The sequence below is a fragment of the Dermacentor andersoni genome, chromosome 3 (assembly GCF_023375885.2).
Source record: "Dermacentor andersoni chromosome 3, qqDerAnde1_hic_scaffold, whole genome shotgun sequence".
NCBI lineage: Eukaryota > Metazoa > Arthropoda > Arachnida > Ixodida > Ixodidae > Dermacentor > Dermacentor andersoni.
Window position 1 is genome coordinate 140,600,139 of NC_092816.1, and position 27,508 is coordinate 140,627,646.

Below are 27,508 nucleotides of genomic sequence, written 5' to 3' on the forward strand. Positions count from 1 at the left end.
CAGATGCGGGAACTTAAGTAGGCGTCGCCACCCGTATTTCGCTCATGCGCTTTTTCTGGCTTACCAAACGTCTTATCGTTGTAAGATTGGTGTTTTTGGTGTTGTAGAACGGTAATTTACTGATGCAGAAGAAATCATTTTTCACTTTAGTGTCCCTTTAATGTAAAAAGCCCGTGTCTCGTGAAGTGGGGCCACTTAAAGATCCCCAGGTGGTCAAAATTAATTCGGAGTCCACCACTACCAGGTGCCTCATAATCAAATCGTGGTTTTGGCACATAGAAGCCCAGAATTCAATTCAACCTAACAACGGCCGGTTGCTGTTGCTCATTCTTGTTTTCTTTATTTTGTACACAAGCTTTGCAAGGGGCGCATGTCCCTGTCAAGCCAACTGAGTTGGGCGTTTTGCTTGCCCTGCCTACACCATGTACGGATTTGAAATATATTTGGTTGATCTGGCTGGGCGGTTGGCTGGTTGATGTAACAATCAATAAACACGATTTGCTTTCTATAGTGCCTGACATCTCACTTGCACTTTCTTCTCTTTTGTCTTGTGTAGTCATAAACATAAAGGTGGGCTCGTTTTCGAAGTGGTTCTAGTTGTGCTTTAGGCCGCAACCGTTTACAATACCTTCATCTGTTGTGGCAGCTGTATTAGCCGCGCAGCTACTACTGCCTCTTTCTTGTGAAGTCGCAGCATGGTAGGACTAAAAGAATTTGTCCAACTTGGTTGCACGTCCGGACTGGAGGCTCCTGGCACTGAAGGGGTCGGTTGTCGCCAGCCTCCCCCCTCCACCCCTCCCCTTCCTTCTTTTTTTACCTACTTTGTCCGCTCGAGAGTTGGCAACCCTAGATGACGTGGGGATACGCAGCTGCTTACACGAGAAAGTTACGGTTCACGTTGACAAATAATCTTCGGTCATTTCTGCCATAATCTCCTCGCCAAGTGTTTGTTTAATTACACTGCAGTTCAGTTCTTTGTTTTTTTCCCCGAAAATTCTTCATCTGGCTTTGGAACGCTTTGCCACTTTTAACGTGGGCACCTTTCGTAGCACACTTACCGCGGTAACCCAGTGGCTATGGCGTTCCATTGCTGAGCTCGAGGTCACAGGTTCGTCTCCGGCCACGGCGGCCTCGTTTCAATGGGGTTAAAGGGCGAAAACGCTCGTGTATTTACACGAGACGATGCACGACGGTGCACGGTAAGAACTGCAGGCAGTCAAAATGTATCCTGACTGTGCATTCCGCAACAATGTGCCTCTCAATCAGATTGAGATTTGGGCACGTAACACCCCAGAATTTTATATATATATATATATATATATATATATATATATATATATATATATATATTTCGTATTACGTTTCTTTGTCACGAAATGTAAGAATTGAGGTTTATATTGTGCTGATCTTAGAATAATTAAATCATAATGCCGTGATGATTTCTTTTCTTCAAATATGAAACAACGATACCAGGTGCAGTATGTAGTAACGTATCTACCAAGACAGTACAAATTTCTTATCAATCGCTTCGGTGATTTTTGCGATAGTTAGGGCGTTGCTTTATGCATGCCCACGACTAAAGAAAAATTACGCAAAATAAAACGATGTCAGTACACAAGACACACGGGCATTTATATATAAATGTCCATTTATTGTTCGTGGAAGCTATCTGTGCCTTTCGAGATTGTCTAGCTGAAATGAAGAAATTGACCTTTGCGCCGTGGGCTACTTTTGAAAGATCTGTTTGATTCTAAAACGAATGGGGTAGGCAGGAAAGGTGCTCCGACTAGTACATTTATTGAATACACACAGTTTCACTGTAAGCGTTATTGGGTCCTTGTTTCCATGTAAGTTGCGAGGAAACATTACGCACTGAGACTGCGTCGGCGCCTCCTACCAAGGAAATTGCTAATGAATCTCCTAGGCCCTAAGGAACCGCCGCTCGTTGGGCCAACGAGAGGTGCGGGGGAAGTTTCAGGCTTTAATGATAAGTTAGATAAATTTTTGCCTACTTGGTTGCTTTCTGTACGCGTGTCCCTGTGCTCATGAGCTGGCAATGTTGCATCTGGTAGAAAGGCCCCGTTCGTGCTTGTTCCTGGAAATGTTTGGCCTTCGTTACGACGTACTAGAGCACTCGCTGCGCCCGCAATTCCCCCAAAGATGCGTCGTGCTGGTGCGTTTAGACTCGGTACATGAGGTGATGCGCCTCCTAAGAATGAAACCGGCGTCGCTTGCCCCGTTGCGATTAGTGGCGGTCTGGCCCCTTCATCTAACACGGCTAAACCAGAGGTCCCCGTAACTCGAGGCGTCGCGGTCTCCCGCCCTCCGAGTATCTTAGAGGGCAAATTAGACCCTTCCGTTTTCTCTGAGGGTATGTCGGATACTTGGTGTGACTTTTTCTCTGTCAAAACCGGAACTGTTGGTGGACGTCCAGTGGAGTCGACGACAGGTGCTAGTGAAGTCCCACCTGCTGCTACCGAAGGTGCAGCCGCTCCTGCAGTCGTTACCGCTGCGATTGCTCCACTCGTGCCAACTGCAGGCGAATTCAGACTCACTGGAACAATATTGGATCCAGACGTCTCATCTAGCAGCTTCTTTCGAGCACCATCTAACGTTTTGTTTGTCAGGAGTGTTGATATAGCTACAGACGATAGCGCCTGTCGGGGCACCTCTGAGGCCACGCTTCTGTTACGGCTGCTCGGTGTCGTCAGTGGTGCTCCAGTTTGTAGACCTTCTGTAAAGTTCTCATTCGTTCCCATCTTTTTATCAATTGCTCCAGGGCCTGCTTGATTCATGACCCCCGCAATTCCCACATCTCCTACATCTGTGGATGAGACAGGACTTCCGAGTGCGACACCTGGTCCTGAATCCTTGCCTGACGATGTTTTCAGTGCCTTATCTAAGTCGATTGATGACGTGAGTCCTGGCTTTGGTACAGGTGACTCCGCTCCTTGAGGTGTATCTGAGGCCGGCATTCTGTTGTTGCTATCTGTTGTACTCAGTGGCGAGACCGGTAGACCTACGCTAATGTTTACATCATTTCCTTGCGACGTTCCGCCAACAGGCCCAGGCGCTGCTCTATTGATTACCGCTGCACTTCCCTCCTTTGTTCCCCCTGCGGGAGAGCTTGGACTTGCAGGAGCAACACCTGGTTCATGTTTTTTATTTTTCCATTTATTTAGAGCACGATTTACCGCTAATCTCGACCGAAGCCTTGACATCCCTCCAAATAATCCCGACTCTCGGGGTGTTTCTGGAACTATGTTTTCATTACCATTGGCCTGTGGCGTGATTGGTGCGACATTTGGTAGCCCAACTCCTAAGTTCGGATTTGGTCTCGGAGTTCCATCTACTGCTCCAGACCCTCCTTCGTTTACAACCGTTACGCTTCCTGGGTTTATTCCAACTGCGAAAGTGCTCGGAGTCCCAACGGCTAGACCTGTTCCGAATTTCTTGGCGTGCGATGTGTCAAGTATGCCACCCAATCCTATTGTGGATGTAAGTCCTGACAATATTCCAGATGCCTCCGTTCCTCGCGGCGTCTCGGAGGCAGGTCCTTCGTTCTTGCTGCCCGTTTCCACCAGTGGTGGAACCGTCGGTGGACCTCCACCAACGTTGACGGCATTTGGTCGCGGTGTTCCTCCCACTGCTGTAGACACTACTTCCTTAACACCTGCTGCACTTACCACATTTATTGCACTTACGGTGGAGCTCGGACTCCCTGAAGTGACTCCTGATGCTGAGTTTCTGCCTCTCAGTTTCGTTATTGCCCTGTGTAAGGATAATGATGACGCGAGTCCTGGCATTGGCCCAAAAAGCTTCGATCGTTGGGACGTTCCCGAAGGCGGGCTTTCGTTGTTGCTGCCGCCTGTTAGCACTGGTGGGGCAGTTGGTGGACCTCCACCAAAATCGACAACACTTGCTCTATCACTGCTACCGGGTGTCACTCCACCTAACGTCTGACCAGGGGCGTTTGAGGGTGCTTTACCAGCCGCAAAGGGCCGAGTCGGAAGTGGTGCTTTGAGATTAAGTGGAAACGCCTGCGTCCAGATATTCGTAAGTGTTGAGCTCACAGCTTTGACCAAGGGACCCGCCCCGGTACCTGCGGCTAGCGAACTGGAGGGGAGGCCGCTTGCACGCTCTGACGTTCCTCCGGCGGTGTCCTTAGAACCACCGCCCATCGGAGAAGGGCTGACGGTCACGATGGGCCCAAACTGTGCGTCCGGTCCAGGGACGGTTTTTCTGAAGGAACCAGAGGCGAACTTGTCGATGGCTGTTATCACTCTTTTGAACATTCCTTTGGGCTTTTGGTCCTCAGATTCAAAAGGGACGCAGCCTCCGTTCTTGCAGACTCCACGCCGGCGTAGCAGCAGCGTCTGCACACAGAAACGTGAATATTTTCATCCCCGCACTGCTTTGATGTGTTTCGGTCGGCATGGTAGGAGCAACCAATGAAGCTAGCTGCTTGATTTACACAGAAATGTAGAACACTGGAATGAAAACATCGAAGTACTAGCTTTTGGTACATTGTGCGTAACATATTCATGGACTGTTTACACCGGGGTTCGAGTCCTACTGTTAGGAGCCAGAAAAGTCGCTTGGTCAAGTGTTTCACTTAGCGGTAGTGGTATGCATTGGCCACATTCGTCCAACAATAACTACTCGTGCATGTGATTTGGCGAGTGATGTGGATGTCTACAAGGCAAAATGGACACAGAAGGTGCCGCCCAGGCGCGAGAGGAGCAGTCAGTGGTATCAACTAGTTGGTGTGACTTGCGAGTACCGTTCTCGTATTTACCGAATACAAGCACAAGCTGCGATTCCAGTGCAGCCAACTAGACCTCAGTGCTCCAATAATGCTGCGAAAAAACACTGGTTCACAAAGCTACAGGATGTGTAAATGCGCCGATAGTTACGCTGTTATAATATTCCAGACGACAAACACACAGCACTCTGCGGTCGCCTATTGTTTTCTGGGTTTTGGTGAGGTTTTGCTCTGCATTCATGAACGCGCACCGACTTGACCAGTTCCTTGCCGTGAGCCTAAAGCTAATCACTTCAGCATGTTGACTGGGCCGTTCTAAGCGATGAGTTATAGACGAATATGAATTGCATATCAGGGCAATTATTTAGCTATCGTTGGTTTTCGCCCTTTCCTCCCCACACCATGCTTACGTGATTAGGTAACCTGTTGCTTCCCACTCTGCATGCAGGAAGAAAGAAAACAAACCAAAACTTTATGTCCTTGTTAGTCAACGAACGATAGTACTGTTACATTAAATGATATCTTCAGTTCCTTTGGCTGTTTTTTATCTAAACTATAAACATAGCGAAAAGGCTGTGCGCAGGAAAAGGCTGTGCGCAGGAAAATCGCGCGCCTTAAGTTTTTATATCAACTCTATCACAATAAGCTGAACCTGAATTCCAGTTTGTATTTGAAGCCTCCTGGAAGGGTTTCACCACGAACTAACCACAATTACGCTATAATGCCTTATGTGCCAAGAGTTGATGTCTTTAAACACTCTTTCATTGTCAAGACAATTGTTGAATGGAATAACTTGAATTCTTGTGTGTTTCCGAGCAATAACAGGGTTGACTGTTTTGAAGAAAACTTGACTGCGTTCTTTGCGTGAACTTTGTGCTCTGTATTCCCACCCTGTAACAGCCCGGCAGGACTCACAGTATTGGAAATAAAAATAAAATAAAAAGGGATGGAAGGGAGAGGCGGCTCATTGTGATCTTAAGTGCGCACATGCTGGTTTCATCCACCGGACGCTGATTCACAGATATACAAGTATGCTTCAATAAGTTAACGATAGCTAAAACAATTAACCGTGACGTTCTTCGCGAAATGGGCGCTGTAAGAATCACTGCAGCGACATAAGTTTTTCAGATGTCAAATAAAACAACGAATGTAAAGCTCTGGTGCATATCCGCTTCGAGTTATCTGGCCCATAGATATCGTTCGCCAGGGACCGGCTAAGTCATGCCAAGCTTCTTCGATTTTATAAAGATAGCCAGGAGGATTCAGCTATAGTAAGTGTGATCGAAACTCAAATATAGGCTTGAAGCATGACACTGAAGTGCCCCACGCTTTTTTCTCACGAAAAGTTAATTTTAATTCTCCAGACATTTCTATACTACTGCCGAAGAGGTGCCTCAAATATCAAACGCTGTTAGAACAACACTCAGAGTTAGAAAATTGCATTGTGAAAGCAGGGTTAAAATTGCCGCTATTTCACACCCCCACTATGATAAAATAATCTGTTTGGTACAGTTCTTTTCGTTCTTTGTAACCGTCTTGCGCATATGTAAAAAAAGGAAAAAAGGATGCGGCGAGGAATCTGAACCTTATTTTTCTCTGTGTTGCATGCGTATACGCAAAAGGGCTGTAGCTAGACAGACACCATCTCTCAGAATGTCTACTTCTCTGCCCTTATTTGCAGATGGTGAACGTTGCTTTGGCATGTCACTAGGCCGGAAGCTCCGCCTCAGTCAAGGCACCAAGGCAAGGGTCTAATGTGCGTTGGATAATGACCGGTTCCTCCAAGTCAGCTTGGCTGACTTTGAGGAACCATTGCGTGTGCATTGACGCATACGCAATGTATTGCGGTGAAGCATATTAAGAAGTGTGACGGGGCCACTGTCACCAGCCACAGTACGTGTTTCATAATTAACACTTGCAGAAACACAATAAGGAGCACCGATACGCCATTTAAGCCTACTTGCAGGTCTTCAAAGCTATTTCTGACGTGGCTGTGGTGACCTGAGCCCCTCTTTCGCCCACCTCCCGCGCCCTGTATATGAAAGCGCACCGGGACCCAGTATGCGTTGCTCAATTACACACGCGCTTCCGCGCCTTCCTCGGCCACAGTATGAGCACTGATACGGCGCGCCTGGTATTGGGAGCGTCGAACGTATCTCCATTTCGCGACGAGCTGAGGGAGCAACTTATTTAGCAACTCTGAGAATGTCGTAAACTCTTTTACGGGCTTTCACACCCGTAATATTAAAATTAAATTATGGGGTTTTATGTGCCAAAACCACTTTCTGATTATGAGGCAAGCCGTAGTGGAGGACTCCGGAAACTTCGACTACCTGGGGTTCTTTAACGCGCACCTAAATCTATGTACACGGGTGTTTTCGCATTTCGGCCCCATCGAAATGCGGAGGCCGTGGACGGGATTCCATGCCGCGACCTCGTGCTCAGTCCGTAATATTGAAAGCTGTTGGCAGAAAATGAAACGCAGTCTTGTGTGAAATGGTCAGAAAGTCCCGGAAGCTACTGCTGGAGTCACAACTCACGTGGATCTGTTGATGTTTGATCAAAGATTGTAATTACGATGCGGTGATGCGTAGGTTCAGCATCTAGAAGCCAGTTCACGGAGGCACCCCATATGAAGACATCTTAAGCGTTAGCACTGCCAATATGTTCTTTCTTTTCTTACAACGGCTTATTTTGGGGAACGCATCAGCAGACTTCGGGCCATGCTTTCTAACCGTGATTCCTCTCTGTTCACGCTCTCTAAAAGGTTGTGGCCATGGCTCTAAGAAAGAGCCTTAAATTGCAACAGCAACGTCAGAAACAGCTCTGCATGACTGCCAGTACAGTTAGACGTCTCAGCGCTCGGGCAGTACCTGGAGACGGCGCATGCGCTCTTGGATATTTAAGCAACACGTAGTACGTTCCGTCACACTGGCCCCTTTCCACTCTTGGTATGATTCACCGCAATAATTTGCGCAAGCTTAGTTGCTAAACACAACTGTATAACAGCAAAGCTGACTTTAGAAACTGGTTATTATGCAACACATATTACACCCGTGCAAGCTTCAAGACAGTATAGATGGGTTTTCTTTTCAGTTCCTCAGTGTGTTGGTGTACGAAATAAAATAAAGCGTTCTGTATCAGCGTTTATAAAACTGCGCGATTCACTGATTTCAGAAAGCTACTCTGCCTTTGTTCGAGGGCTCACTGACGAAAAAATTAGGAGAAATTTTCCTAGTGCTTTTATTTATTGTTTCATTGTAATGATCTTGAGTAGCGAGTGAGGAATTTCGCTATGCTATACTTTATATATACAGCTCTCACTAGAGGCTCTCTCTTTATGAGCAAGAAGAGCGAGGCGCTTCTATTGAGCTTTGTGCTCAATATCACAATTACTTTACTCAGTCTGCGCACAACAAAAGAACAGTTTGCAATTTACATTGCTGCAAACAGCATTCCAGATGTGGGAATCTCAGCTGCCTCTCGAAAATAACGACCGGCTCTCCTATTGTGTTCCGCGTTGCAGCCCGCGCTAGTGAAATGAGTCTCGATTACCGCGAGTTCCATGAGTTCTATGAGTACCATTGGCACCATGAGTACTGAGTACCATGAGATTACCATTACCGATGAGTCTCGATTACTAGTGGATCCTATCGTATGTTGGTTAGTGCCATAAGCAACAAGGAGGCACATTCTCTTGCTTCGACTCCTGGTTATGGTGGCACTATTCTGATAGCTGGGGATACTTTGACAATGCTAGACTTCTCATCTCGCAAATCGTACGCTATCGTGACTATCGTGCCACTGCTGGATCAAATACTCCTGAATATCACAGCTGCCGCGCCTCGCCCCTCCTTGCTACATAATCATTTCCACAGGAACTGCGTGTCACTTACACGGCGACCACATAATGGCTGTAACGGCAGCGGGGAATAAGTTCAGTGTATTTACCGACGGCATCCATCAAAACATTTACTTACCTGATTACAGGCGGTGTTATTACTGATAGTGCAACTATGGGCTAAAATATTGATACACAGTTTTATTCATTCGCTTGTCCGATCAGAACAAGCCGCTTTAAGCATACGTTCCTTGGTGATAACAGTCACGCAGTTTAGGTGTACCTGTTCGGCAGTGCTACTAGCGCTCTTGCGGTTTGCGACGCAGAGGGTGAAATTCAATTCTTCCTGGATTGCTTTGACCAGCGTCTTTCCTGCATGACAGCATGCTATGCAGTGAAGACTACAACAAGGGGAGGCTAGGTGATTTTTAGGGATGTGCGAAACGATGTTCAGTTGCTGAAAGGAGGAAGGAAGGGCTATGCCACGGAGGGGTGCGTGAGGTAATGATGAGCTGACCCGGAGCGCATGCGTGCTATTAGGAAATGCCAGGCAGATCATGGCATTCGAGCTTGCGCGACGCCTTGCGTGCCGTCATATCCGAAGGCATCTGCAGACGATGGTGAAGTCGAAGGTGCCCGTAAGGAAGCAACAGTTATAAGCTAGGATTTGGGATGGAAGTGCCCTCTCTTTGTTTGTTTTGAAGTCTGCAGAAGTGTCCTGCGGATTCTGGGAGGTTGTCAGTACGAGCGGGTGACTGAGCATTTATAGACCCTTTTCATGGAGCAGTGCATTCTAGATGAACGAGATGGCGCTTGCGGCGGTGCACCGCACGTTGTCTCATCGAAAGCGCAGGAATACTAAACCGTCACCACTTCTGCCCTGCTACTGCGCAATCAGCTATCGGAAACGCATCTGGGTGTCTGCTAACGCACTATGCTCCATCCATGCTGAAAAGAAGCGCAACGGTAGAAGGAAGACGTGTGCGCTGCGGTTGGCTCAAAAATAGTCACTGGCATCTTAAGGAATGGAGTGAATCTGTGTGGCCAAATTTACAGGCAGCTGCTACGGACTGCTTGTGTTGCCTGACTTCCGCGGTGCATGGCTTTCCTCGAGGATAAAAAAAAATTCACTCATCCGCCAGTGTTGTATCGCTAACCTCGAAAGAAAAGACTTAAGCCACGGAACTTCGGCAAGAGTGAATACCGCTCGTTACACGCTGACAAAGGGAGTATCGCCGCTTCCTGGCATAGTAAGTTTCTCGCACTTTATCTACACACATCCACTCCAACTCACACGCAAACTTAGGCCCATTACATAAACATCTTATAAAGGTAAGTCAATGGGGGCACACATAAATCAATGTCCCGAAGCATTTGTTACGGTGACTACACCAACTACCCACCAATGTTCGAGAGAAAGAGAGAGAGAGAAAGAGAACACATTTTATATAAAAGAGCGCACGAGCGTATGTAGCTCCTCCGCTCTGCAGTGGGTGGTACCTTTAGTCCAGGAGTCCAGCTGCCTTAGCTGCCCTTCTCACTAGGTTGACCAGGCTTAGCTGGTCCGTCGAGTCGGAACTCGACAGCGTTGCTTCCCATTGCCGCGTGGTGGGGTGTATTATGGGTGCGAAGTCAGATGTGCTTGCGCAAGCCCATACCAGGTGGTAAAGCGTTGCGCATTGATCGCTGTGTGGGAATATATAGGAATACAGGCAAGGTGTGTGGCGTGGTAAAGACTCAAGTGTCGATATGTATTTGTCCGGAGTTTTCCCTACATTACGGCTCCGTCTCGCGCCAGTGCGTTATGAGGCGGTTGTAGTGTTCTTCGTGAAAGCGAAAGTGTTGTAGGATGTGCGTGTAGGTTAATGGTATGGGCTCGGGGTGAAACTGCTCGGCGTGATTGACTTTCTCGGGGCTACCGGTGTGCATGCGCACGGGTGTAGGCCTGCTAATTGCGGTGTGAGAACTCATGCCACGGATTCATTAACCACACAGTAGAATGTGGCGACCTCGATGACGTCAACGCATACTGCCTATAGAATGTATACATGTTGTATACATGTGGCGAGTTTCTGAATGCTTCTCACGCTAACTGGGTGAAGGAAATAAGAGAGCCACTGAAGTCTTAAGCATTCTTATTTTTCACGCCTACCTATTTGGTGCTGATTGTGCTCATTAGAAACCGCATGTCGACGGGCACGGTGGCACCGTCGACATGCGGTTCACCAATAGCCCGTTCGTCTACATTTTGCAGTTCGTCTTCGTCCTGCTGCTCGACGCAGGCGATGTGCGCCTCGGAACTACCGGGACCGCTGCGACTGCGCTGGACCGGCATGCAACGAATGACTACGCACCGACGCTGCCAACACGGATCTTCGACTGTCAGCTTCATCAGCTTACCGGCACATGCGCCTACCCATCTGCTGTAGAGCGCCACCCAGAGTCTGCACATTTCGCGGCTATATATGCGTTCCACAAGGGCCCCCCTGGCACTGGGCACGGTGGCACCGTCGACATGCGGTGACACCGGACATGCAGGTGAGAAAGCGGTTTGGGAAATGCATCCGTTCAAGGGACCGTTTCTTGCTGGTGTTGCCGTGCCCATGGCAGTATATGGCTGTGTGTGAATCGTGCATGACATATTTTAAGAAGCTATTTTTCATGAGCGGAGATATTGAAAGCAACCCCGGCCCTGACCTCGAGGAAATCGCCAAACAACTTACTGAAATTGCTTCCGACATTAAAGATATCAAAGAAGAGCGGCTACCGGATATATATAGCAAGCTTGACGACATTAGGAAACTTGAAGCTGAAGTCTCCGCATGTCATACAGAAATGGCTTGTATGAACAAGGTAAATAAGAGTCCTGAAGAAAAAATATACGTCCTAGAAAACCGCAGCAGGAGGTCAAACCTAATTGTTTAAGGCCTACCAGGAATGGAAGAAGAAACAAGCGAAGGGCTAGAAGAGGCCGTAAACGAGGAAATAATCGGAAAAATCCTTGAACTCCTGTGGCCATTCAGCGCATACATCGCTTGGGAAGACGAGGACCGAACAAGACGAGTCCATTCATATTTAAATTACCAGACGCAAGAGATAAAAGTGTCATACTAAAGAACGGCTTTAAACTACAGAACTCAGACCTCTCGATAGGGGAATATTTTTCGCAAAAGCTTAGAGACCCAAAAGAAACAACAAAAAAACTCTGGGACAGTGTTAAGCAAAACCGCGAAAATAAAGACAAGGTGTCGTTAGCGTACGACAAACTATTCATTAACAACCGTGTTTTCATCTGGGATGACGAAAAGAATGACGGAGTAGAAATAAAGAAGCACGACAAAATGCAGTAAAAAAAGAACGCGAACGTGGAAAAAAAAAAAACGAAGTAGACCGCCCGGCAACACGCCAATACCAGCGCAAGAAAAAATAACGTTGTTAAACGTAAACACTCGAAGTACCTTAAATAAGGTACAGCCATTTGAAAACTTAGTGCTAGATCGTGAATCAGATATAGCGGCAGTCACCGAAACATAGTTATCTTCTATCTCAAGCCATCAAATCACTCCCCCAAACTACGTAGCGGTTCGGAAACATAGACAATCACGTGGTGGAGGCGTTGCGTCAACAATAAAGAAATCAGTCCCACTGATCATTCTTCCAGAAGTAGCTGATGCTGAGGCAATCTTTTGTAAGAATAACATTAAAGGCACAAGTATAGTTGTTGGCTGCCTATATCGAAGCCCCGTATGTGGACATGAATGCATAATTGCCATACAAGAATATTTGCAGCAACATGCTCGAAATTGTCGTGTTGTTATTATGGGTGATTTTAACCCTCCCGACCTTAACTGGTCCACCATGCAATACACAACAAAGGCTTCAGTAGGCCTTCTCGATATGATGTTAAATTATAACTGTCGCCAAATTGTGGAATGCCCCACAAGCGTGCAAAACGATTCCCGGAGTATACTTAACCTGATCTTGTTAAGTAGTAACTTTCTCTTAGAACAAGTGAAGGTAGAAGTCATAAAATGAATATCAGATCACAATATTCCGATGTGTATCTTGCCTTTAGATTAGAAAATATCAGTGCGAACGGCAGCCCAAACTACAATCAATTTCGACAAAGCAGACGACGCCCACATACAAAACTATATAGCTCACGAATTCTAAGAGTTTTCGGCATTGGCCTCAGATCCTTTGACTGATGTAAATGTTGTCTGGATGCGTTTTAAAGACATAGTGTCCCACTGTGTAACAAATTCGATTTTTGTTAAATCGAAAAAAAAAACATTGAAAAATAACCCGTGTATTACTCGGGAAGTAATATATGCAAAGCGCCAACTAAAAGGTTACGCAAAGTTAGCTAGGCAACAGACCCCATCTAAGACCCCTAGACTAGCGCTTGCAGCAAAAAATTTCAAACAGAGATCCTAAGAAGCAAAATACCACTACTTCAACACTGTACTCCCCAGCTTTATAAAGAACTACCCACATAGATACTGGAACCACTTTCGCCGAGAAAACACACTCACAACTCAGCTCTCGTCAAGTGAAAAAGGCGACAAAGCCAATAAATATAACCAATTCTTTCGTTCGGTCTTCACAAAAGATAATGGTGTCATGCCGGACTTATTTCCACGGACTGTTTCCACTATCGACCCACTCGTTATCACAGACGCTGGTGTTCTTAACCTTCTCCTTGCCCTAGACACTAAAAAAGCATGCGGTCCGGACAATATACCGAACTAATTTATTAAAAGGTACGCACAGTGGCGCAGCAGATACCTCGGCCCTATCTTCCGTACATCCCTTTCAACATCAAAACTACCCAAAGATTGGAAAATAGCTAATTCTGATCTACGAATCGGCAGATAAATCCGTTGAATCAAATTTCAGGCCAATATCGTTAACGAGCACGGCATGCAAACTACTCCAAAATCTAATTTTAAAATATTTAACTATTTTATTTTGAAAATGAAGGCATCCTGTCCCCTAACCAGCATGGTTTTCGCAGGGGTTTATCTACCATGACTCAATTAATCGAAGTCATACGCAATCTCGCGCTGGGTAATGCCAATCACTGCCAAACGGACATAATCCTACTTGCTTTTTCTGAAGCATTTGATTGTGTTTGTGACACCAAGCTAATAACTAAACTAAAAAGACATTATCGGAGACGGAGAAGTTGTTGCTTGGTTTCGTGGGTTTTTGCTTAATAGGTGTAAGTTTGTCATTTTCGAACATACAACATCAGATATAGTACCAGTTACGTCAGGAGTGCCCCAGGGCTCCGTGCTCGGGCCCTTGTTATTTCTCGTGTATATTAAAGATATAACCACTAACATAGACTGTAAAATAAAGTTATTCGCGGATGACTGTATCATTTATAGAGAAAAAAATGATCCAGATCACTACTCCCTTAACAAATCACTTAGTACTATTACAGAATGGTGCTCAGACTGACAGGTGATAATAAATGTAAACAATATCAGCATGTATGACTATAACGAGGGAAAAGGAACCTTCAGACTTTTGCTACGCCATAAATGGTACAGCTTTGACTAAAGTACAGATATATAAATATCTAGGCTTAACAATAACGTCAGACCTAAGGTGGGACGAGCATATTCACCACATTACTTCATCTGCTAAGCAAAAATTATTTTTTCTTCGCAGATCACTTCAACTCGCACCCTTGTCAACAAAACTCCTAGCATACAAAACATTCGTTAGGCCGCTCCTAGAATACGGAAACACTGTATGGTTTCTTCATACCCAGACTAACATAAAGGAAATAGAAGCAGTACAAGGGAAAGCCATTCGATTTATACATAACAAATTTAGACCGGAAGACTCTCACTCTAACCTTCTAGCGATTTCTGGGCTCCTTACGCTCGAAGCACGAGCAAAACAGGCACGTTTGAAATTTCTTCATCAACTCCTGCATAAACATTTCAAAATTGACATTTCAAATTACATTTCCTATTCACAAACACGACCTACCAGGCACAAGCACACAAAAACCTCAGTAGAGTATAAATGTAATAATGATGTGTTTAAATATTCCTTTTTTCCGGTTGCTATCGTGAATGGAATATGTTAACGCTTCTCACCACTAACGCTCAGTCACTGTCTCAGTTTGAATGAAAAATTGAAAAAACAAAAATGTCCTACCAGGTTAGAATTGCTAGTGCTATTATTAGATCAGGCAAACCAGCATGTACTTGTACCCTGTGCAAGTAGTCGTGTATGCAGCACAGATTGCCTAAATTGCCATCTTATTCTATTTCGAAAATTAGCATATACTTGTATTTGATGTATACATTATATAGTGTAAGTTGTCGATGTGTAAAGTGCAAAGCTGATGTTATACATGTATTGCTTGATCCTTAACATGATGAGCGTTCTTTGTATATGTACACATATATAGTGCCCACCTGCTATGGGCTCATAGAGCCTGGCAGTATTGTAAATAAATAAATAAATAAATAAATAAATAAATAAATAAATAAATTTTCATGAAACAGGCCTATGACCGGAATCAACTCTTCCGAATTTTCTCATATTTATGCTCGACTCATGACTGCGAGACTACCTGCTTCTTTTTGTAATTTTGCAAGTCTAGTGAATCTGGAGTGATGCCTGTGTGTTGAGGGTAATTTTACTGAGAAGAGCAGTAATGAGCAAGAAGCATAGCACGACGGTACGTAAGAGACTCACGGCATGCATACCTGGGAGCGAGCCCACGATATTGACGTTTGATGCAGAGCACTGTGACCTCTACCTAACGGATGCTTTGCCCAGCCTACAAATACCCAATCTGCATACTGAGGAACGCTGAATGTTCTTCGCTCGACTCGTCTCGTGTGCCATTCTTGTGAAGTTCTGAAAACTGATGCAGCGCTCACTCAAACCTCTCATGTGTCTATGTGGCGTCGTTTGCTGGCACTCAATGCCCAAAGATGTGAAAGGAGCTTGTTGACCTCTTCATCTTAACATGTTCGGGCAGCATTGTTGAACAATTAACTGACATGTTGTTACAGAGCCGTATGGCAGATTGCTTTTGCGTTAAATTTATGAGAAAAAGCATCGCGATATGAGACCATAGAAAGTTCGCATAATATTCGCGCATGTGGCTAAAAACAATGGCTGGCGGCAGTTATACTGTAAACATTCAGCAGTAACACTCTCAGCAAAGTATGTTTCGGCTTATGTTACAATAAAAATGTATGATTTGCGTATGAAAATAGTTTTCTCGAAGCAAAAAAGCCGTAAACATTTTAAACTGACATTAATGAAATACGAATGTTTGGAATGGCAAGTCGTTATGTTCGACATAATATTGCATGTGGTGCTGTCAAATGTGGACCGCTATGCAAGCGGCCATGTTTGGTAGGCGGGAGTCCAATGGTTCTGTTCATCGATGGAATTTCTGTGAAAGTGAACGTAGCTGCAGTCACCGTCAAGGTATATATAGAGCAAAATCTATCGATGACCGAATGTCTGTGGAGACTGAATGTGGCGTCGTGTAGGAAGACGGATGCTTCCATTGAAGACATTGCTCTGAGTGAAAAAAAAAGCATGTTCAGCGTCTTAAGGATCCTTCATTAAGATGGTTTATAACAACAACAAAAACAAATTGACTCGCCATCCTGGCCCTGCGAAGCTACTGAAAACCACCACTGCAACTGCTGAAGGGAGTATGTAATAATTTTTTGCTTTGCAGTAATAATGGTGATAATGGCAATAATGGTAATTTACAGTAATGGTAGCAATAGCAGCAATGGTAATTTTAACAGTGCGCCGTCGCTGGTTGTATTGTTGTTTCTTTTTCCCTTTGCCGCTCCTCGTATTGACGCTGCTCTTCGGGAGTGCTAACCATGCGTTGCCTACCCATAGCGGTGATGCAACAGCAATGAAATGAGTTGCTAGGCTGGTTCTTTTATATACGAAAGGCTAGTGGCGTCACTCCCCACGTAGCAAACTGCGTCGACGTGGCAGCTTGTGCGACAGTAATCTTTACCGGGAAACGTATGGAGGGAGCGCTACGTGCTTCGCATTGTAATCAGCAGCGGCTTATCACCAACTATGTGGTACGGATGCTCGTTTTGTGCTTGTTCTTTATTGAAACGCATGCTGTTCTATATTGTACGCACGATTCCAAAGAATATATGCACTTTTCGCTTCACTTTGCTGGGTGCTTGAAGTCTGCTTGACCTCCGCCACGGGTCGGCCCGATATTGGGCTACATCCGGGATTGGCCCACATTTTTTCCCACGGACATGGTCACTCAAAATGCCGACCAACGAGAGGCTAACAGCTTCGCTGTAATAAATGTTTTAGGCAGCCGGGTTAAATTGTAGTTCCTCTCGCGCCTTGCGCGCTTGCAGTGAAGCGTTTGGCAGTAAAGGATTGACGGTGGTATAGAAGGCACAAATTTGTACAGGTTGCATTACTCATTGTACTCTGGACGGCGTAAAGCTAGGATATCAAGCTCGTTACACTTACGTCTTGTCTAAGTTTCCCCATATTTGAGGGTCATTACTCTGCGAAATTCTCTGCAAAATTTTGTCAATTCCATGAGAGCAATTGTTTAGATTTCGTCTTGATGCAGGCAGTTTTGGAATAATTACAGCCGAGCGAACTGATCTAAAGCTGCGGTTATTAACCCATTGTGATAGATGGCGTGCGGGTTAAACAGTGAGCCCTGCACAACTCGATATTGGTAAATTACTCGAAGTCATTTAATAGATGGTCTCGAGAAGCTGTTTCAGTCAACTTTTCGGGAAAGCATGGATGCACCCGGGAAGGGTGTGCCATTGTAGTTTCGCTCAATGTGCACGCGAGCTTTAAACTTATCTTCGATTCATATTAAGAGGGTGTGACGTGAAGGAGTCTTGAAATACATACTTTGTTTTATACTTCTCTCGCTAATTATAATAAACAAAGAGATAAAGGTGTGCTCGCTAAAAGGACATTATCAAAATAGGCTAAAATCAATGAGCGATAGCCTTCAGTTAAAAGCGTAATTCCAGCTATTTTGCAACGTTCCCTTTGTGAAAGCCACATGCTGCCACTAAATATACAGTTAACAATGGTCTATGAGCCCGAGAACACTACGGGGGACTACGCAACATAATCTCCGTTTGGTGTGGCAGTTCGCTTAAAGGCGTGCCCATTGCTTTGCACTGTCTGCCTAGTTGTGTTGCAGAATTAACAACTGGGCTAGTTGGGTTGGTTGCACCTTGAGAACTGTTTTATCGCAAGAAAGACGACAATGAAGAGAGAAGACAGAATCAAGCCTTTTAGCGTCGATATAGAAGATATACACTATTCTATACCTCATGATGAATTAATGGCTTGCATGAAAGAATGTGTTGCGGTTGATAATGACGAACTTTCTTTTAACCCAAAAGTTGAACTTCGGTTGCAAGCTTTCTTGAGTTGCTGCGTTTTTACTTAGAACCCACGTTTGTGTCATAGGGGGGGGGGTGAGGGGGGAGGAGACATTTACGTTAAGTGTCCAGGCACTTGCATAGGCTTGTCAGTCGCTCCTTTCCTAAGAAACCTGTTTTAACCATGCTCGATAAGGGGCAACTACGTCATCTAGCACCACTAGTAACTAATGCGTTTAGATTTGTCGATGATATTTTGGTGCGTAATAAATTTGTGAATCCAACCAGGGTTGTTGTAAGCATATTAAGGGTTCTGAAGAAAAATGGCATCAAACTAAATTTTTCCTTCGAATCGCCAGAGGCTAACCAATTACAATTTCTTGATCTAAGACTGGTCTTTCAAATGCTTCACGTCTGCTGGTTCTACCAGCACATACCTATTAAACCTGTCCTTAACTACCGCTCGGGCAATTCCAAACTTGCAGAAAGAGGAATCATGAAGAATAGTTTAGAATCTGCATTGAAAAAGTCATGTCAACACATAATGAAACCAAGCTTTCACAACCAGATCGACAAACTGAAACATACTACTTATCCTCAGAATGTCACAAAATAAGTGTGTGGTAATACTTTGAAAGAACTAAATACTAACGAAATTATTCGAAGCACCAGTGAAGATAGCCGCAAAAAGAAAATAGCCGCAGTTCCGTGCCTGCATAGAACTTCACATGAATTAAAGCACGTAGGCACTAGGTTCAAGATTGAGGTTATTTTTTTTAAGCTTAAAAAAAAAAACTTCTGACAATTTGTTCCCGTACTCGCAGGATACCATAGCAATGTAACACTAACCATGCCACAAAGTTTGCAGATTGTGCGATGGGCATAGCGCACATGATCCCGTTTAGCTGCGGCGAGGTATACGTAGGCCAATCAAGACTCTGTATCGACGTGCGTTTAAGAGAACACCTGGCTTCAGTCAAGTCATCTGGAGCGTCACATCTTGCCGCCAACTGTAGAGATTGCGGTTATTACCCTGTTTTGAAAGAAACTGAGTATATCTACAAGAGCAACAGCCATCAAACCGTGAAATAGTAGTAGAGATCTACCATATAAGAAAAAGAGGCGATAACTGCATCAGTCACTCTTCAGTCATTCTGCATATAAAAAATTTGATTTTATTGATAGTTAGACCAACTTTAATTTTGATTTTTGCCTCTGAATGCTTTAACCCTAGTTCTTTGACACACATGCGCGGTTTATCCCCCCCCCCCCTTGTATGCGTGCATATATATGTTTCCTTTCAATAAAGTACTTGTGATGGGGCTTTAAATTTTCTCGTTGGTGTCACGTACAGAGTGGTAATTGCGACCAGCCCTGTCGATTTGCAACGTGTGCTGCTCAGAAACGTTTCTTTGTAACCGTCTCAGGAATGACAAAATGTCCAGATTGCAGCTTTTATCAGAACAATCGGTCTCATTGAGCTGATTTTATTTCGGAAACTTTTACGTATAAATTGGCGCAACAATAACATATTTCTGTCAGACTGCGTCGAAGCCACGTGAGAGGAAAAGCCGCTGGTACTTTGTGAGCTTATTTTTTTGGTACCACTGACAGCAGAAAAATTAGATCTGTTCCGGAACTTTCAGGCTTCACTGGTGAGCTTGAAGAACGTGTTACTTCCTCACTACCTTATGGTGAAGTACCGTATATGCTGGCGAGCGTAATTTCTGTGTTCGTCGTTGGTCCTCGCGACGTTCCGCCTTCTGCCCCAGACACTCCTCCGCTCGCTGCTCCTGCGCTTCCTTCTGTGCTTCCTCCTACGCTTCCAGTTCCAGGTAAACTGCTACTCAGTGAAGTACTGCCTTGTCCTGACGACGCGCCACCGATGGGAAAAATGGGTCCGGGCCCGCCGGTTGGCCCTTCTTTTGGCAAAGACCCAGCTGGTGTCGGCGAAGCTAGGGTTTCGCTTTTGGCACGTGCTCCTGGAAGAAGAGGGACCGTTGGCGAACCTCCACCGAACTTGACAGCAGTCGCTCCGGGGGTGACACCTGCTGTTTCTCCGTTGAGCATCGGCTTCGGAAAGTTGGAGCCGGCTTCAGAAGGAATGCTGGGAAGCTCGGTCTTGCGCGTGAGCGGTAAGCCAGTGGAGGGGGCCGAGACACCCGCCTTGTCTCCTGCGACAGGTAGAGTAGTGGCCGCACTGCCGACCGGCACTACAGGGCCAGCGCCGGTGTTTGAGCTTGTGCTGTATGGAGAACCACTCGTGTCCACGGCTGGCCCGGAGAGTACGCCCGGTTGTGGAACTGTCTTCATGAAAGTTCCCGAGGCGAACGTGTCGACGGCTGCGACTGCCTTGCCGAAAGCCCCCTTGAACTCGTCGGTTTCGAAAGGGACGCAGCCCCCGTTTTTGCAGACTCCCCGCCTGCGTAGGAGGAGCGTCTGGAAAGAGCAGGATAATCATGTTGCGTGCCTGCTGTCTGCTTTCGTGAGTTCCGATATGCATAATGCTGGTAACTAGTAAAGCTGGCTGCCGACATGCCGACATGTGATACACGGAAAGAAAAATGGCGGAGGGACTAGTTTTCGGCAGGTCCATCGGCCACCCATTGATTCAACATCGGTACGACATTTTAAGTCAAACTTTAACGTGCCACAGAAGTCGCTTCATGAATGGAAATTTTCGCTCGGCGCTGCCCATGCGCTCTGGAGAGGTCACGCCACATTGCAGCTGGTGCGTGTTGTGAATACAGGCACAGCATAAGGAAATAGGTGAAAAAATTCCACCTGGTGGCAAAAGCGCAGGTCGGCGCAAATGTGCCTTCGGCCGTCAACAATACAGTGTGTTAGAATAGGGGCCCCAAAATTTTGGGGCCTCAATGAGCTTTGCGGGTGTTAGCATTGGGGCACGCAGGAGTGATGGGTTTTAGAATTATAATAGGGCTTTGCGTTTATGGATAGCGTGTTTCGCTTGCAGCGCCACTACGGCGTCAAAGAAAAGTTATTATAAATAAATAAATGGAATATACCATTTTATTATAAGAAGAGTAATTTTTACATTCTTGTTTCCGCGTTTAGTTACAATTTAGACGTTATCATCAAGCAATTAGTTGCACTTAGTTTTAAGTAACTAACTTTACATGCCTTCACCAGCCAAGCTAAGCCGTCTTAGGCCTACGAGCCGTGAAATGAACAATCGAATTCGCAATCCGCGGCACGTAATAAATCAATCTTCATAACGCACGCTATTTGCGAGAAAGCGATAACCGCACTCACTTATCCTAGCTTGCCAACTTCACGCGCTACCACAAATCGACCCCACTTTGGTGCTAGGTTAGAGCCGTGGCTTCGATGGGGGCAGCCATGTTTGTTGACGCAAAGCTTTTGGGGCAGTTTTGGGGCTCCGGCTGAATCAGTGAAAAATGTGTGCCCGACGCAAAACCCAAACGGAGTTTACGTCTCGCGCATGCGCAGTGGCTTCGACGCTATTTCTTTGGGGCCCCAAACGTTTCGGATCCCTATTCTAAGTGTCTATAATGCTGCCAGTTGGGGGCGTCATACCTCCCCGCGGTGCGATTTATTTGCGCAACGGAAGCGCTGGGGCGTCGTCGATTTACTGAGCGATGTTCAGTGTGGACAAGGCACATCAGAGCTGGACGGGTTTCCTTGTAGCAATGCTTACCCCCGTATTCAGAAATCCAACTTAATTTGAAGCTTATGCTTGACGATCCAAATGACGCCTATCGTGTACGCGCCAAAGGAAATGCAGTGAGCGTCTTTGGGCACGTTAACTCCAGGCGTCATTTAAATCAAGTCCAGCATGAGCTTCAACTTAAGTTGCATTTCTGAATACGGGGATAATCTATATTAAGCAATAGTAGGTATACTGTTTTATCAGTACAGTGACTATGATTCTCAGTGTAGAGAGCTCCGAATAGTTTCGTTTTGTTACCATAGTCTCGGTATTTCAATACAGAGACGAGCAGCTCGTTAAGTTTCTAGCTGACATTGCGTGGTTACGTAAAACGAAAGACTGCGTAAGGGGCATGACACTTATCCGTTTTTTTATTTTCTTCCTCGATGAAGCCGTTTGGAAGTGTCAGCGTAATTCAAGCCAATCGCTTCCGGCGTATTAATGACGTAACTACACGTCGCCTGACTTTTGCTAAACTGACACTTGCGGGCTATAGTATTATTGATCTACACGCAAATAAATTCTTATTCTCTCTGCTAATGTGGCACTGCCCTCAATTTAAAACACAGCGACAATCTATGTACGACTCATTTAGGAGACTATATGATCGTCGACTGAGTGAACACAATACTGGAATACCGTCCTCACCGATCATACGCTCAGAAGGCAGTGAAGACACTTCTGTAATTTCTGAGAACTACTGTATGACTGCATAGGTGCTGTCCGTACATCTGCCCACATACATAGCATTCCTCTCTCTCTTTCTCCCTTCTTTTTATTCCCATTTTCTCTTCCCTCATGGTAGGGTAACCAACCGGACTTTTTACTGGTTAACAGCCCTAATTTTTTATTATATGGTACTTAGATGATGTTGTCTCCTTTAAGTGGTGCCGGCTGCTCCTTTTCACATAGAGATTAAAAAAGAGAATGAACTTAAACGCATTAACACTAAAAATATACTCCAAATCATATTACCACAACGTCGAGTCACATAAATACACTACTGCGACGCTAAAACTGCAAGTCAACTCAGAAACACAGCAACACAAAGACCAGTAACATAGGTGCACTAAAGTAAACACAAAGTCCGATGACACAACTACACCAAAATTAGCCACAAAAGAAAGCACGGATTAGATTCAAATGAAGGTACGTGAATCCAGGCATTGAATTGGCCAAATTCGGTTAAGAAATGTGATAGAATGAGCTTATCGCGCATAAACACTCTACTCAATAGTTATCGAGAATAGGGTTCGCTTGTATTATTCTTTCGAGAGCTAGTAACATTCGTCTTTGCAGTGAATGTGTTGGCCAAGGACCTAAGCTCTTTCTGAGGCTTAAGGGCCTGCGGCCCAATGCCACTAAATCACGTGTTGAATGTTGTGTGTGTGTATGTGTCATATCTCGCGCATACAAACAGAGGATGCTGTACATCCTCACAAGCGCATTCCGCACGATCAGCTCTTGAAGTTTTTTGTAGAAGTGCTTTGCGTACGCCGTAGCAAGGCTGCAGTCAGTGAACGAGCGTTTCAAAGGCTTCCGTTGTATCCAATGTGGACAGAATTTTAAACAGAAGCGAAGTGTCAATGTGAAATAAATCTGAAGATTTCGAGTTCTGACCAAACCATGCCGCTTTGCGACTATGGACCATATCTCTTAGTATGTGCCGCAATGCGCCTTGTGTTAGAGGGAGACCATATGTGGCGTTATAAAGACGCGTTTGTCCAGCTGCCTTGTCTTCAGCAACATTCCCAGTAATGCTGCAGTGACCAGGTGTTCAGTAGAACGTTATTGTGCGATTCTATTCACTTGATTTTATGAGGTACTTTAGTGTCTCGTTAACTAACAACATGTTCTTCGAATTGCTGATGTCACCCTGTAGTGACGGGAAAGGTGACTGCGAGTCACAAAGGTTGACCCATTGTTTCCATTTCTGCAGTGAATTTACGTATCGTAGCAAAGGCTATATTGCAAAAGGCTCTGCTGTAGTTTATAATGTCGTGTGAGACAGCTTAAACGTCTGTATAAGGTATAAGGTTGCCTCCTGGAACGATATAGGCAGCTGTAGAATTTGCTTGGCAAGAACCATCTGTAAACGGTTGCATATAACCTGTATCGAAAGTAACGCTAGTTGCTGTGCTGCTAGCATAAACATGCTTCGTTTGCGAATAATTCCTTCAACCGAAAGTTAAATTTCTGGGGCGACAAGTTGCCATGGAGGTTAGGAGATATCTGAGAGGGAAAATTCGTCATGTGGTAGTAGATTTCACCGAGTCACCGTATTGATCGTCGCCCTCTCTCAATAAGTGCAATTGCTAGTGGGTGCCTTCTGGGCTGCTCTGAAACGCAAAAGCAGTGTCGACACGTTTCAACCTCCCTCATAATAGGAAATGGAGGATGACATGCTTCTGCAATTACCAAGGAACTTGCGGTTTCTCGAGGAACGCCTAAGCATACTCTAAGGCTCCTAGGTATTGATTGTTGAAGTCGCTCTTCAGATGAACGGGAGATTTCATGCAGAACCGGTGAAGAATACTCAGTGTATTGCTTTATAAGTGCATTATGTACTCTTGCCAGATTTAACGCCCAGTTGCCAGATTCTAACGCCCTTCTAACGGCAACGGCCAACATGAGGCATTTCTGGTCGCACAAATGCAAGGCCGAATATGTTCCTGCTCGTTGTCTCCGGCCGAAAGACCGTTTTCAGGTGCCTCGCTGCTCTACCAAGTACGGTCAGGGCACTCGTAATTACTTCATCCCTTCTTCTCTCAATAAACTACCAGCAAGTGCCTTTCGCGCGAAACCAAAGTATAATTTAAAACAAATTCTTCGCTGCATTACCCTCTAATCGTTTAAAAGGTTGGTTCTTTCACGTATATTAAAAGCCTACATATCTTTATGGTGCTGGAGCAAGTACATCAATTTATTTATTTCATTAAACACCTACTAATGTGTGTGAATAAAGCGTGACAAGAGTACTTTTGTTTTCTTTCAGTACCTTGTTCCCTGCAGATCTCATATGTATATTCCTGTCTCTTTTTTGTTCCTATTTCTATTGTTTTTGTTGGCTTTTGTCAATAGCATAATTGATGGTTTTTAAGTAATGCACAAACGCCTGATGTATGTTTTCTTGCTTTGTGTTAAGAATGCTGGGTAATGCTACTTTACAGCGTAGGATACGTGGTTTTGTTTTCATTTTGCCTCCTGATAGCTGTTTGTGTTTCTCTTCTGTGTCCGTTCCTTCTAACAATGTTTCTGCATATCTTGTTGTATCCGCGATATTACATTGTGTTAAACGCTGTCTGTCGGCTCTGCCCTCAAGCCCAATGCAGCTTTGGCAGGCCTATTATGTATTACTGATGGCGGAACTCCTGTGTCAATAAAGTATTATTATTATTATTATTATTATTATTATTATTATTATTATTATTATTATAATTGTTATTATTATTAGGGATGAAAGCAACCCTCCCCATGTCGTGCCTGCCGCGGAGAACATTTATTATTGAGTTTATTTGTTCTTCGAGGGCTTTAAAGTCAGAATTCCAAGAAAGTTGCTTTGTCTCACTCACTCACTCACTGAGCATTTCACTCACTCACGTCAGCATTACCTCCAGTCTTCGAGTGTGAAAGAAGTGCGGAGATTTTTTTTAATGTGAGGGATTTTTCAAAAACTCACTCACTCACTCACTCACTCACTCACTCACTCACTCACTCACTCACTCACTCACTCACTCACTCACTCACTCACTCACTCACTCACTCACTCACTCACTCACTCACTCACTCTGCGTAATGTCAATCTTCTTTCCACTCCATAATTATGAAGATGCCACCAATCGCTAAATAAATTCACCTTAAGCCCGGCTAAGAATACACAACTCTGTAAGTAGTTGTTATTAAAGGTAAATTAACGCTTCACATGCGATAATTTGATCACTATCTCCGAATCTGAAGCCCCAAATTGTTTCTGCAGTCGTGCTTCTTTGTTGAAATGACGCCTATACGCTTTAACGCTGCTTCATGCGCAGTAGTGTTGCTACAACACATTTACAACTAGCATTTGGTTAAAGCCGCCTATTGCGTTGTTCGGATTTTCATACACAGTGATAAGAAACTAGGCGACGAGAGTAGCAGTGCTTAAAGTACATAGCGTCGCAAGAATAGAGCAACAAGCGGTGTGGTCCCCCTACAAGATAATGTCAAATGTTCAACTGCAAAATGTTTTGCGGATCAGTAGAATATTCATACTGTACAGTGTTGTCGATAAGCGAGATACTACTGGATGCGTACTGCGAAGTGGCTGTGTTTTATTGAGATGAAAATCTGGTTTTGATTAATCTAGAACATCAGTAGGTCGCCAGTGGCGAGTAATCACGAATAGATTGTATGTTTTTATTACCGCAGTGTTTCTTGAGCTTTTCGGCTGACTACTGTTGGTCACAAAGCCACCTGATGTGAGCATCGGTGCTGTCATTACTGGATAGATCTTCCGGTATCCTAATACGCGTCTGCGTCAGTAAGTCTACCGCTGCGCTAGCACATGGATCTGGATCTCATCATCGTCATCATATTTATTTTTCAAGATTTACGAAATGATGGTTGCAGCCCCCTTGGCAAGAAAGCATTTTTGCAACTGCAAGCGGCGCCAAGGCACCGCTTGCAGTTGCAGAAGACACACAGAACGTCTACAAACATATGTGGCGTCTTGCAGTTGAGAAGACATACAAAACGTAACGTAGAATCTAGCCGTACAGGTAGACAAAACGGGCTATTGATACTACAAGAACATATGCGATGCTACACGAAAGGATAAGTGCACTTCTACTTTTACACAACTCAACTGGAGGAACTCATTAGGAGTCAATACATATTACATGCACAGAATGAATACATGTCTAAAGAAGTTAATACATGGTAATACAAGGTAACACGAGGTTATGGCTTCAACAAACGGTGTATGCTGTGCTATTATTCGTGGGTCAAAAGCTTCAAACATCCTCTCTAGTAGGATACAACTTAAGTCTATAGCGAAGTCTCGCCCACGCCATAATAACCGCCAGCCACTGTTCCTCCGCGAGGCTGCAAATAGTTCCTGCTTTAAACTTTTCCTGTTACCTAAACAAGGCGGCAACCACAAAAATAAAATTATCAGTGCGTTACTTCATACGTTTTCACTCGTCTGTTATGGCGCGTTCACACTGAGGCATTCGGCGTCTGGAGCGGCGCCCAATTCGGCGGAACCCAGTTCGGCGGCGGCGAGATCCGCCGGAAAACAGCCCCTTCCGCACCGATCGCTCCCGGACCGATTTTTGCGGCAGCTGCCGCCGGATTGCCTCGCCGCGAACCAATCGGAGCGCGTCTCAGCAATTCGAAAGATGGCGGCCAAGCCCAACGCTCTCGTCATATCGCAGTCGCGATATCGGAAATGCTCATCGAATTGGTGCGTAACCGCCCCGTCCTTTTCGACAAGTACCACGCGAAGCACAAGGTATAAGCGACCTGACAAGGTGGCGTGACCAAGCTACGCGCGCCCTTGCAAAGCAGGACGAACCCAGCAACGCCGGTGGCGTCGTCTCTTCGGCGAATGCTTCTGCGCGTCACGCATCGCCAGAAAGGTGCTTGCCAACAGGCCTAGCAGTACTGCCTCTTCTTGCTCAGGGTCCATCATTGCCTTTTCAAGCAATGGTGGAGACGCGCAAAATTAACACACGAACTCGACACGAACGGAGACAACTGCGCAATTTCGAGCTGCGCGAACATACGGGATATACCGCGCTTGGTTGGAGGTTAGCACTTTATGGGGCAGATGG

At 45.3% G+C, this 27,508-nt stretch overlaps 1 protein-coding gene across 3 annotated transcripts in view; it reads right to left on the reverse strand.

Annotated features, from left to right (window-relative positions):
• Positions 1-1,812: 1,812 nt before the first annotated feature.
• Positions 1,813-27,508, reverse strand: part of LOC126525141 (uncharacterized) — a 44,009-nt gene continuing 18,313 nt past the window's right edge. For 2 of the 3 annotated variants that reach the window (XM_050173192.3, XM_072287314.1), the window contains exon 4: positions 1,813-4,376. In XM_050173192.3, the coding sequence (XP_050029149.2) occupies positions 1,866-4,376 (2,511 nt within the window). In that variant the 3' untranslated portion in view covers positions 1,813-1,865. Of the gene's footprint in view, positions 4,377-19,156; positions 20,444-27,508 lie in introns of those variants that run through there. The other variant, XM_050173194.3, reaches the window with a different exon arrangement.